Genomic DNA, 13,299 nt, shown 5'->3' on the forward strand with positions numbered 1-13,299 from the left:
CCATCTTCCAGGTCATTGATTCATGTTAACTCACAGACCCCCTGTCTCCTAGGATGCTTTGCACCTCCCCTGCACACATACCTCACCCCACCTTGCAGGGTGGGTGGGCTAGGCTTGGCCCAAGCTGTCTGCTCCAGCTGAGCAGGGAGATGTGCTCTAGCATCCCCGGACTTCTGGCCTGGGCCGCTGCAGGCATGTGGCTACATTTCCGGAATCAAAAGTGAATGTCTGTTCACTTGCTTATCAGTTCAATCTACACTGCTTAGCCTAAACTGTGAAGATTGAATCAATTCAGTGTTGGGCTTTTTGAGTGTCTGTACTTAGCTGTTGACCTCAGTGGGTTTCCACAGGTGCAGTTGGGCTGCAGTTTGTAGTGTTATATGTTCCTTCTTTTAACTGGGCATCCCAGACTTTGCTTACCTGTGGAGCTCTGTGGTGACAACAAAGGAGCTTGCTATTTAGCTATCTAAAGCAGTGAGTGATTTAGAGGTAGCTGCTAAATACCGACTGTATTTCATTAACCTGTTGTTAGTACTGACGGTCCTTTGGATCCAGATCCACATGTCACTAAGGGATGTGCTTCACTTTAAGCTCATCAGATGTCCATCTGTCTTTGGAACTCCTCATATGCTTGATCACATGCTTCAGTGCAGTGCTGGCTGAGACACCGCAGCGCTCTCCTGCTTTAAGTTCACTGCTAATCCTCATATTGTTATAGAATTATCCTGCACGAAGAAACATGCTTCTGTAGCAGGCGTTTTTAGTACCCCACAAGTGCAAGGCTCTCTTCTGATTTCACTTCCACTGTTATAAATCAGGAGTAATGCTTTCAGAGCCAGGGAACTATATGCTAGCAAATGATATCAGAACTGGCCCATTTTGGTCTGGCCATTATGTCTATAATGGACTGAACCAAATGACTCTCAGATTTATGAGGTGAGCCCATCTCAGCATATAGAGCGTTTACCCCAAAGTGTAACACATAAATCAAGATTATTTTAAAAACCCTTGTTTTAGGCAAGTGATGGAGCAGCAGCAGCAGCAGCAGCAACGCCAGGAGTCTCTGGAAAGAAGAACCTCTACCACAGGTATGTATCAAGAATCTGTAAGCAACACAGATGCATTCCTCTGGCTGCTGGTGGTGCCCATGTGTTGTTACTGAAGTACCCAGCATGCTCAATATTGCAATAAGGGCTTTAGGACTTCAAAACATTTTTGGTTAGAAACTTAATAACTTGGGACATGGCTGCATTGATTCCACTGCCTTCATTAATGTTTACGGCCCAGATCTTTGGAGCACAAAGTGCAACAAAGGCAAATTAGATTGAAGCTTTGCACTCTTCCATTATCCTGTGCACTAAATTGGGCTTTGCCACTAGTGCCCAGGGCTAATAGGCCTCTAAGGTACTGATAAAGCCTGGTCACCCTCTCTATATATTCACATAGAGGGGGGATGCCTGTGGCTGGCTATGGGGTCCTTCACATCAAGGGTGTGACACCAAGTGACCAAAGCCCAGAAGGGAACCCCAGTTTGAAAGTTTGCCGTAAGCCTGGGGTTTCCAGGAAGTAAATAGAGTAATTTTTCTGTACAGTTACTAGCAAAATATTGAATGAGCTTTAAAAATATTTTCTAAATATTAACAACTTGGTAAGAGTCAGAGAGAGAGTTTTATGGCTGCAAAATGTAGCTTTTACATCCATGAAAAAAACGCACAAAGGTCAGGACTTTGTGTAAATCTGGCAGGAGGTTTTTTATTTTTGCCCAGTGTTTTTTAATTTTCAATCAGCTAAATTACGTGCACAAAGAGCCAATGCAGTGAGAGAGGGGCAACACTTGACTCCCAGTGTTTGGGAGCATGGTAGATGTGTACTATGTACCATATCACTTAACACAGACTAGTCCCTGGCTCTGATTTGCAAGGTGTCTTTCAGTGGGCCCCAGCCACTGGAATTTCTAGCTGAGCAAACCAGCCTTTCAGTGGGACCCAGCCACTGGAATTTCTAGCTGAGCAAACCACAGCATTCACGGAGGCATCGCTGCTGTACACAACCTTTTTACCCGTCTGTGTTCAAAATGTCACTTGCTGTTGTCTTTGGAACAAAGGTAATGTGTAAATCTGACTCAGGGTGAGGAGTAGGATTAGAAACAGCTTCACAAACTTCAAAGCAGGAACTCTGGCGCATGATGTGTATTTCCCACTGGTTTGCACTAAAGGAAGGAACAGCTCTCAATTTCTGGGGATATCAGGGCATCACCAAAATCAGTGTGTGCACCATCCTCTTTGTTTGTTTGTTTGTTTTTTTCTAAGTTTCTGCTTCATTTGCTCTTTATTTCCATGTTCTCCTTGCAGCTGTGCCTTTCTGTATACCCATGTTGTTCTTTTCATGTTTCTTTTCTGTTCTTTTAGTTTCCACACTTCAGATAAAAGTGTGTTCTTCCCCCTCCCACTGCCAGTCTCCTCCTCCCGACTACAGTAACTGCAGCGCACCTACTTCAGCTGGCCCAGCCCCTCCACCACCGTCTTACGCCAGAGCTATCTCTTCAACATCTGCTGCCCCCAAGCCCAGTAATAAAACCTCTTTCAGATCCTCTGCCAGAGCCAGAGACTCCCCGCAGCTTCACCACAGACATTCTGCCTCCGAGCTCTTGCCGTCCTCGGGCTCCTCCCCAGTCCTGCCGAGCCACAGGACTGTCACGCAAAGCATCAAGCAAATCTCATTGTCTCCGCCCCCTGCCCCACCTTCCCATTTTCCATTGACCCCTCGCCAGCTCGTCAGACGGTCCTCTCTCTCATACTCGCCTCAGTTGTCTTCTTCTCTGACAGTTACTTCCCCTGTACAGAAGGGTTTTGTCCTGCAGCCACATATTCCAGTAGTCCTTCCTGTGATTCCTGTCCAGAATGGCAGGATCAGAGGCTCTACAGGTATAACGGTCCAAGAAGCTTGTGCAGATGTACCTCAGATAGGCCTGAATGGCCAACCCAAAGGACCTCTAACCACACAAATTCCTCTAAACTCCTATAGGACCCAGGTAGAAAGTGCAGATGGGTCTTTCTTCTCATACTTAGAAACTGTGCCCATCTCCCAGCTGCCAGTTATCCAGGCTCCTTCTCAGTCCTCCCAGACATCCCCGCACCCTCCACAGCAATTATACCAGTCCATGTCACACTTTGTCTCGTTACCTCCCACTTACGCTGCTGTGTCTGAGGTGAATATGTCCAAGAGGACCCCTCCTTACATGAGTTCATCAACCATTTCCCAGTTGAGTAAGTACTTGTTTTGAATGAGTTATAACCTTTAAAAGAGCTTTAGCTTTGAACTGATTGTTTATAAAGCCATTTGCCCTGTCCTGAACAAGAAATTGGGAAAATTTTTGAGCAATCCGAGACTAATCCTACTGCACATATTAGTTCAGAGAAATATGAAAAAGCCCACACTTGTTTAGTTTTAGTGTAACAACTACCTCTTGGCCAACTTGGGGGGGAATGAATTGGGACCTCCAGAGATAAAAGCATGAGCTAAAGAAACAAGGCTCTGTAGCTGCTTAATAAACTCTCATACTTCCGTATTTTCACAGAGGGGGCCCTACAGCATGTTCACTGGTGGGCTTCCATGTAATTGGTAATAGTCTTGATACAGAACCCAAGTGAATGCTTCAAACTTAGCATGGTTTGAAATCTAAGGCTCTATATCAGAAACATTTGTTGCTGTGGTAATGTCTGTTAGAGGTGGGGGGGGCAGGGGGGGTGACTTGTTACCAAGATTTCTATACCAGCAAAAGCCCTAATGTAGATAGTTACAGAAGGAAGTCCTTTTTGCCACTATAGTATATTTTGCTTGAGGAGTTACATAAGCTGCATAAACACTTTGTTGGTAGAAACTTCATCTAAACTATCAGGGTTCACAAAAATGTTTAGGCTGGCTAATGTTTTTTAGCTTAGAGGCCCCTTGAGTCTGGATCTGTATTTTGCATATTGACTCTATTTTTAAAATTCACCACACTGATAACCTGCATCAGAACAGCCCTGAATTGGGCTTATTTGAAATCCAGATCAGACTTTTTTTGCAAATTGGATCCATTGTTATTAATAATGTTATTGTGCATTAATTGATATGTCTAGAGAAGTTAGAAAGCACTGGCATGTATCTTTCATTGACATATTTTCTGCTAAAGACTTGGACCTGCAGCTGCTATTAATTAATCTTTGCAGATACATTCACTGCAATAAAGTGATTTTAATTCATTCCAGCTGCATAGGTTGCCCCATTATTTTTTACTTCATTCAGTTGATATCATTAAATCATTTTTCAGTGAGGTCTCAGTGTGGACTCTGGTTTTGTGGGTGAAGGTTTGCAACTATAGTTAACTGTGTCATCAGTGAATTGCCATTTCGTACTTGTGAGCCCACGTTGGTAGCAAGACATTTAAAGTGTTTCTCATGGCACCCAGAGCTCATTACAAAGGCAGAATTGTGAGTTTAATTAGTTGCTGCAGTATTTTTGCTGCTGCAATGTTAAGATGTTACCTCCCACCACAGTGATGGATGATAGAAAAGTCAGGCCCTTACTGTCAAAATATCACTTCAAAGCTTACCTTTATACCAGTAAAATCCACCTTCAAAATAATATACATTACACAGGTTACTTTAAAATAAACTATCAACTGAAGCCTTTGACGAGATAGAGTAATGGTAGATAACTACCCTGATGATATACTCCCACACATTACAAATAAAGACATGTAACCATACCAAATCAATCAGTTGAACATTGCTGCTTTCAGTTGCATCTCTTCACCAGTGCTGTAGCTAAAGTTCAATATTTGCCCTTTAATTTTCAGAGACATTAAATTTAGCCACCAATATTTCAGGAAAGTAAGCATGATACATACATAGCTACAGCTTGAAAGTTCATGGAGATGAATGTTGGTGTTCAAATTTAGGTGTTGCTCCTTATTTATCTGCAGATGGGAAGTTACAATAAAGAAATAGAAGAAAGCAGCTGCCTGTGAATTAGCACATGCATGCTGTGTTGTGACTTGTGCACAGGAAAAGAGGGAGAAGAGGAGGGTATCACTTACAGATTTCCACATGAGGGCACAAGTTTATATGACAACTAATGCAGATTTTGAACCATTGGTGCTTTCCCCATGTATCATTCATCTGATGGCATGGTCACCCTTGCACTGATTGCCCATCAGGCCTTCATTCACCTGACTGCCAGCGAAAAGAGAACCTGATAATGTGTGAACCAGGAGGCACTGTTCTTTATTTCTCATTGATTTCCTCTGTTTCAGGCCCCATCCTTCCACCTGGTCATCCTAGTGCTGCTGCTGCAATCCCTGCATCATCCAGTGGACCGCCGCCTCCGCCACCCCCGCCAGTACCTCCTCCACCAATGGGGGCTGCCCCGCCTCCCCCACCTCCACTGCCAGCAGGTGGAGCACAAGGTGCTGGCAGTGATGACGGGTCAACGTCGGGATTCGCAGCAGCTCTGGCTAGTGCCAAATTACGGAGAGTACAGCGGGTAAGGACCAGGGCATAAGATGTTCTCAGTAGGCCTGTCTTCACTGCAGAGTAAGACTTGCTTGGTCTTGTCTGAGCTGATGTTCTGCTGATTTCCTACATGTATATTCAGAAAGCATTACCAAACCCTGTGAAATGTGCTTTACATGTGCATTCCATGGCCATGAAAAATCAGTTGCCTGGTTCAGATTTGTTCTTGTACAGTTGTATAATCCAGGTCAAGATTATGTTGATCTCAGTAAACCTTCACCTTCTGTTTTTAAGTACTACCCAGTTACATGTACAGGAGAGTGTTTTTTTATGGCAGTTTGTACCCACATGTCCCTGAGTTGAACATGAATACAAACACAAGTGGAAGGATACATAACATATTTAAAACTCAGGTCTTTATAATGATCATTTTACCAGTCTCACCGCCATAAGAGTATGTTTCTTTTTCTGGTTTCATCAATGTCATGAAGGAATTTCCTTTTTTCCCCCTGAGTTTTGCTCTGACTGTAATTTACCCTTTGCCCCCAATGCTCAGTAAAGATTAATTAGCAGATGGCTGCCCTGAGCTCTCATATTACAGACTTCATTGCTTCTACAAAGTGTGCCAGAGAACGTGTACTTGTATTATACCATCATAATGATTATAAATAGTTTAAATTATACTATGATTGCTGGATTGTTCAGCCTTTGGGTGAATAAGTGCTCAGAATCTGACCAGGAACGAACAAAAATCACTGTGGCTGTGTTTGTGGCTTGCCCATATATTTACCCAATCCACAGCGGGTTTCTCAATCCTAAATATGGATTAGGCATTGGTTTTGACCACTTTTGCATGTGGCTTCTTTCTGATGTGGTTGTGCTTTCCTGCCTCTGCCCTCAGGCTGCAGTTATGATCCTTGGCACCTAGTGATGATTTAAGCTTGTCACAAAAGGCAGGTTCCCAATATAAATTCCTTTCTGTGATTTGCAATGTTGATTTGTGTCTTAAGCCAGAAGATGGTTCAGGAGGCTCCAGTCCCTGTGGGGCCTCTAAGAGTGATGCCAATCGAACAAGTAGTGGTGGAGGCGGAGGAGGACTAATGGAAGAAATGAATAAATTACTGGCAAAAAGGTTTGTACTTCATCTTAAAGTGAAAACCAGAACAAGCTGGAGAGCAAACTGCAGAACAGAGCACTGTCCTTATCTACCAGTTGGGTACCTTTGATTTCTCTTTGGAATTGGCAAAACATTGCATGGGACCCAGTATTGTGAAGGCTCAAGAAAGGAGGTTAACAGCCTAAGTAGGTGTTATTCACTGGATCCCACTGGCATGACACAGTAGAGGTGTAGGTATTGCCAGCAACTCTAACTGAACCTGCAGAGCTTGTAAGAGTAGGCACTTCGAACCCCTGGCCAATGTTCATGTAATGGCACAATGGGATCTGATCCCCAATCCCAGCAATTGTGCCTCCTGTCATGCCACATGTGAATGGCAGGATGTGCAATTTGGGATCAAGAATCGGATACCAACTGCACTGTTATTACTTACCAGTGCAGGTGGAGTCTGGGATCATAATCCTAGGCTCCCCCTGCACCAGCAAGTTGAAAGACGTGTGCCTGCAGTCTGGTATGAACTAGTATGGTCTTGGAGCTTGGGACCCATAATCAGCTGATTGTTGATCCCAGTCCTCAGGACTGCACTGGAACTGGTTGGAGACTTCAGTATAGTCCCAGGGTCAGGGATTAACTGTTAGCTGATTTCAGGTCCCAACCCCAGAACTGCACTGAGGCCAGCCCCTGTGCACTGGGATGGCAGAAAACCTTGTGTGCAGCTCAGCTACATGTGCAGTTTTTTTAAGGTCCCAGGGCCCTGGGATATGGGAGGTTTCTCAATCCTGGGGTCCCAATGCTCCAGGGATGTCAGAAACTGCATGTGCAGACTGGCTGCACACAGTTTTTAAAGATCTTAATGCACAGGGACCCTGTGTTCAGGGAAAATCTCCCCTATCCCAATGTCCCCATGGCTAGGATGGGTCAAATACCTTGCTATGCAGATCTCTGGGAGCTGCAACGTAAACTCTCCAGCCCTTGTAGCACACAGGGGTTAATGGTTCTTAAAAACAACACAGGTGTGTTCACTGGACAGTACTGGGAGTGCAGGCTACCGTTTTGTGTTATTTTTTGGTGTCAGTGCAGCTTCGGTAGAAGGTGTTTGACATATAAATAAAAACTTCCTGCCCATTGCACAAAGAATGTAGACAGGACTGTGGGAACATAGATGGTTCACTTGGAGTGTGAGAACCAGCTCAGCCTGTCAAGCCCACCAAGGCTAGGGACAGAAGTTACACATAAACCAGTTTAAGTGATCAGAAACTGGTTTAAACCTGTAACAGAACAGAAGTTCAGTGCACAGAAACTGCTTTCAAAATGGCCAAAGCTGGTTTAAGATAAACCTGGTTGAATGCAGTATCAGACGTAACTGATTTGGGTCAAACCAGTTTATGGAACTTTTGTCCCAGACCCCTTCCTGGTTCAACTTCATTCACAGTCCCCCCATATCCCAGGATGCTTTGCAGTCCTGAGCTATGCTGCCTGCTCCAGTGGAGCACAGACTGCTTTGCCCCTCTGCTCCTTACCCTGCTTCCTGCCTGTGTCCATCAGCCCATAGGGACCTGGCAGGGGGGGGAAGCCCCTAGCCAGGGTTTACAGAGCACTGGGGAGAGGGAAAGCCCCTGTAGTGGGGGCCCCCCCCCCCTTCCCCGATGCTGATTGCTTCAGTGCCTGCCACAGGAGAGAAGGAGAAAAAGACCTTCAGGATAGGTGCCTGCCCATGAAGCCCAGCATAGGGGCACCGGGGAGCCCCTGCCTTGGGCGGCTTCCTCCCCCCCAGCCCAGGGTCCCTCAGCCCCAGGGAGCTGAGGGGAAGTCTTCCCCTCCCAAAACACATTGCTGCTTGCCTCAGCTGCTGCGAGTCTCAGGCAGCTTCAAGGAGCAGAGGGATATTCTCCTGCTTCTCCACAGTACCATGGCAAGGAAGTTTGGTGCCCAGGGCAAAGCTTTCAGTGGCAGCCCACTCTTCCCCTGCCATAGATACGGGGGCACCCCCTTGCCCCCCCACCCCCACAAGCCCCTCATGGCTCCATCCCATGCCCCACCCCAGCTGGGCAGCACCTGTTGGCACCCTTTTGCTTCAGCACCCAGGGTGGTCGCCCTGCTTGCCTCCTGCTTGCTACAGCACTGTTTCTCCACCGCCGGTTTTGCCATAGCTGCTACAAGTCTGAGGCAAAACTAATGCAGGGGAACAGAGGAATTTCCCTTCTCTCCCTGGGCTATCCCTGAAACTCGTAGCAGCTAAGGCAAGGGGTTGTAAACCCGGAAGGGAAGAATCTCTAGGTTGAATCAATTCAGCCTCAGGTTTTTTGACTGTCTGTACTTAGCCCAGAAGTCTCTCAGAACAGTTTAAAAAAGAAGCACTGTAAAGGCATTGTTTTACCTATCAGTGCATCCATGCAGCTTCACGGAAATTAAAGCATTCTTATGCTGCAAGATACAAACCCCCATTTCAGCAGTTGGCTCTACAAGTCCACCTGGCAAAGGGACTACATTTTTAATTTGAACCATGTTTATTCTTTTTTCCTTTCTTTTCCCTTTCCTTAGACCTTCCTCCCACCCCTGGCTGCCAGCTAGCTATGGCCTGTACAATAAAAAGTTCCCTGATAACATTTCTCCTGTTATACAAACTCTCTCTACTGCTTTAAAGTCTCCTCTCTCCATTAGTACTGATATGACACCAGGTTTGACAATCTTTCTCCCTTCATATTTGTGCTGCTAAAATATTACTGGTCCAACATGTCTTTTAGGCAAATTCACCTAAGTGTTTCTCTTGCCTGGGCAGAATGCAGCTATCACACACTGGGTGTTACGTAGAGCACTATGCAAATGTGCAGTGCTGTCTGTAGAGTGATTACTGGTATAACACGCCGAGTCTACAATTTTCTCATATGTCTTAGAATTAAAGCACTGGATTCAGTAGGCCAGACCCTGATTTCACTTTGTGCTGGGGTAAAATGAGTAGCTCCACTGAAATGTAAAACTTTTGTAAGTATGCTTAGTATTGGATCCAATGCCTGCCAGGGGAGGGAGGCAGATTCCGAGCTGAAACACTTCTGAGAAGAAAGACATCCTCACACATGTAAACCTTAGTGCAGGGTTTTACTCTAAAATACGGCTAGATAAATGTGGCCTCTCTTAGGCAACACATCTGGATCTTCTGTGTTCAAAGTCAGATCACCTCACTCTGGGGACAAAAAGGAGTTTTCCTTTCGTTTCTCTCCTGTTTGTGCTGCAGTCAGTACCCCTGAGAGCGGTGGTGCCCTTCCACCTGGCAGGCCAGCAGCAGAATTCTTTGCTGAATTCCACTGGCACAGCCCGTTGCAATACATGGGAGGGCACTGGTGTTCCTAGGAAAATAAGCTGAAGTAAGTGCAGTTACACAGGTGTCAGTGAGGACTTAATTTGGCTGGCAGAAACCTTATTACAGGTAAGAATGCACACAATGGCAAGGCACAGCGGTAGCTTGTATCTTGGATTGCTTTTGCAGGGCCAGCAGTATGGGGGGAAGCCCCTCTTTTTTATAACACAAGCGTATGCTACAAAGTCCCACAAGACACTTTCAGGAGCACGCTCAGAGGGTAGAATCTATGCAGAGCTGGCAAAGTGGCTGAGAAGCTGGGATTCTAAGGGTTCAAGTGATATAAAGCTTTGCTTTCTAGGTCTAGTGGTTCCTAAGATAGCAGCAGCTGTGATCATCATTTCAGAAGTGCAAACAAAGCAGAATAAAATACAAGCTCACAGCCAGCTTTCCCATCTAGCCCTGTGGAGTTTATTACCATATATCAGAATTTAAATCTAACATTGGCCCCAATATACAGGGGGAGATAATTTTCTCATGGGTCAGGGATGGTGGCTGCAGAATGCCTGAGCTCTGTACAATGACTGTACTTGTCATGCACTGGAAATATCAAAAACAGTAAAGCTATTAAAAATCTATAAATATTTCCTCCCTCCCCCCAACTCTACTTTTTTCCTTTGTTCCTCCTGTGTTCTTTGTCCCTCCCCCTCATACGCAGACACACAGTCATGCACCAGTCATACAGAATGTTACATTTCAATCACATGCTTATTCAGGATCTATGCAGACTCTTATCTGTGAAACCTCTGAGGCTTTTCCTGCCAGCTGCAGGCTAGTACCTGACCAACACTTATCACAGGGTTATGAGTTGGAGCTCCATGTTGAGCAAGAAATATCTTTTTTTTACTTAGGGATGTAGCTCCGTGGTAGAGGACTATAGGAAACAAGGGGACCTTGCAAGGTCATCTAATCTAGTCCTCCGCTCAAGGCAAAATCATCCCTAGTTAAATCATCCCAGTTTTCTAATCTGCACTTGAAAATGCCCAGGGATGAAGATTTTTTAATTTCTCTAGGTAGACTGTTCCAATGCTTGACCACTCTCGTAGGCAGGAAGTTCTTCCTGATGGCCAACCTGCATTTCCTCTGCTGCAACTTGAGGCCATTGCTCCTACTCCTGTCCCCTACTGCCACAGAAAACAATCTATCTCCATCCTGTCTGTAATCACCCTTCAGGTATTTGAAGACTGTTGTCAAACTCTCCTCAGTCTTCTCCTCTCCAGATGAAATAGCCCTAGTTCCTTCAGCCTGTCCTCGTAAATCATGCTTCCCAGGCCTCGAATAATTTTTGTCACTCTCTGCTGGACTCTTTCCACATTCTTAAAGTGTGGAGCTCAATACTGGGTACAGCACTCCAAGTGAGGCCTCACCACATAAGAACCAGTGCTGAATAAAATGGAAGAATCACTTCCCTTGATTTGCAAGAGACACTTACGTTAATCCAGTATGCTGTTGTCTTTTTTGCAGCGGGAGCATATTGTTGGCTCATATTCAGTTTATGGTCAACTGTAATCCCCAGGTCTTTTTCCATAGTATTGCAGCCTAGCCAGTTGTTCCCCAGTCATATTTGTGCATGCATTTATTCCGTCCCCAGTGTATCTGGTTGATTGCGGACAATTTTTCCAGTCTCTCCAGGTAATTCTGGATCCTACCCCTGCCCTCCAGAGTGTCTGCACCTCCACCCAACTTGGTGTCATCCACAAGTTTGCTAAGTGTGCACTCTATCCCATCATCTAAATCATTAATGAAGATGTTAAACAGTACTGGACCTAGGACAGACCCCTGGGGAACCCCACTTGATACCTCCTCCCAACTAGACATTGAGCCATTGAGGACTACTCATTGAGCACGATGATCCAACCAGTTATGTATCCACCTTATAGTACTTCTGTCTAGTCTGTGTTTCCGTAGCTTGTTATGCTGTGCATATATGAGGTCCAGGTTCAGTCCCCAGCATTTCCAGTTTCTTTATTAGAGCAGGGGCAGCCATCCTACAGCATGAGTGCCACAAGTGGCACAGGCAGCTTCTGTGTGGCATACATGGTAGATCAGAGGGGAGGGGAGGATAGGCAGCACAGCAGCTGATAGGGCAGGAAGCAGAAAGCACAGCAGGACATTGGGCAGGGAGCACAGAGTTGGGAGCAGAAAGCAGAGAAGCAGATTGGGCAAGGGAAGGAGATCACAGTGGAACTTAGGTTGTGGGGCTAATTTGTGCAATGCCTGCCAAAAAAGGTTGGCCCCCACTGGTTTACCATGGATACCATGGATGACAGAGACAATCCACTGTGTACAGGGAATTGGGCTAGGTGACCTCTCAAGGTCTCTTCCACCCTATTTCCCTATGAGTCTGTAAGGAAAAAAATCCTTTCACAGCTTTCCTGCCCAGTTGTTAAAGAGTTCTGAAACTAGGAGGTAATTATGAAGTAGCATGGGGTTTTATTTTTCTTCAATGAGATGAGATGAGTGTTGCCTGTCGGCACGACCTCCCAGATTGGTGTAAGAGGCCTCTAGCAACAAGAAAAGTGGCTTCTGCAGGTGGAGGAACATTCTCTGAATGAGAGTCAATGCACCCAAGGTCAAGTGGAGCCTCATTTCTCCTAGTAATCAACACTACCATATCAGATGTCCTTCAGGTTTTCTCATTGAGAGCCCTTATGCCCAGATAAGATGGATTCTCCTACAGCTGCCACGTAGCATTCACAGGACACAGCACAGCCCTCCCAATAGGAAACAACCATCCATTAATGTGAGGTGACCTCGGTGATCTTCTCTGTCTCATTACTACTGGTTGCATAACAATGATCATCTATGTGGCTTGTTTCAGAATCAAAAGATGGGCATGTGCTAGGAAGCAGGGTTGGGGGTAAAGAATGAGGAAAGGAAGGATCCTAGCTGGTCCTGAGTTGTCCTTTCATGGGGTATGGTCCATGCTTTGAATATTCGCAGGGCCTGATTTTGCTTTCAGTTATGCTGGTGCAAGTCAGGAGTCAGTTGTATTCACATCCACTGAGTTAAACTGATGTAACCTCCATGTATGTGGTGATAGGGCTCACTAACAATGTTTGCACAGCACGTGGGAGATGCAGAACACTAGGCAAGCACTGGGGGTTGTGCACGTTATACATAAAGCTCCCATCAGTCTGCACTTCCCCCCACCCTGAGCACGTGAGTTCATTTTCTTCAGTGTTTTTAAACACAAGCACTTGAGAATCAGGCAATCTTGTCCTCGGGAATGACCTTGGCCAGTTTTGGCCAATGTACTACAAGAGAAAGAAGAGAAAGGGAATAGTCCCAATTCTTCAGGCAACAGCTGTTATGGCTTGTTCCTCCCACCA

General features: G+C 45.6%; 1 protein-coding gene across 13 annotated transcripts in view; it reads left to right on the plus strand.

Moving 5' to 3' along the window:
- EVL (Enah/Vasp-like) overlaps window positions 1–13,299 on the plus strand; it is a 231,822-nt gene that overhangs the window by 205,797 nt on the left and 12,726 nt on the right. For 9 of the 13 annotated variants that reach the window (XM_025191200.1, XM_025191202.1, XM_025191204.1 and 6 more), the window contains 5 exons: window positions 1,018–1,088; window positions 2,409–3,266; window positions 5,297–5,526; window positions 6,506–6,627; window positions 11,591–11,599. In XM_025191200.1, coding sequence (XP_025046985.1) covers window positions 1,018–1,088; window positions 2,409–3,266; window positions 5,297–5,526; window positions 6,506–6,627; window positions 11,591–11,599 — 1,290 coding nt within the window. The remainder of the gene's footprint in view (window positions 1–1,017; window positions 1,089–2,408; window positions 3,267–5,296; window positions 5,527–6,505; window positions 6,628–11,590; window positions 11,600–13,299) is intronic. The other 4 variants (XM_025191207.1, XM_006035058.3, XM_025191196.1 and 1 more) reach the window with 3 other exon arrangements.

This window comes from Alligator sinensis, unplaced genomic scaffold, assembly GCF_000455745.1.
Source record: "Alligator sinensis unplaced genomic scaffold, ASM45574v1 scaffold1385_1, whole genome shotgun sequence".
Classification (NCBI taxonomy): domain Eukaryota; kingdom Metazoa; phylum Chordata; order Crocodylia; family Alligatoridae; genus Alligator; species Alligator sinensis.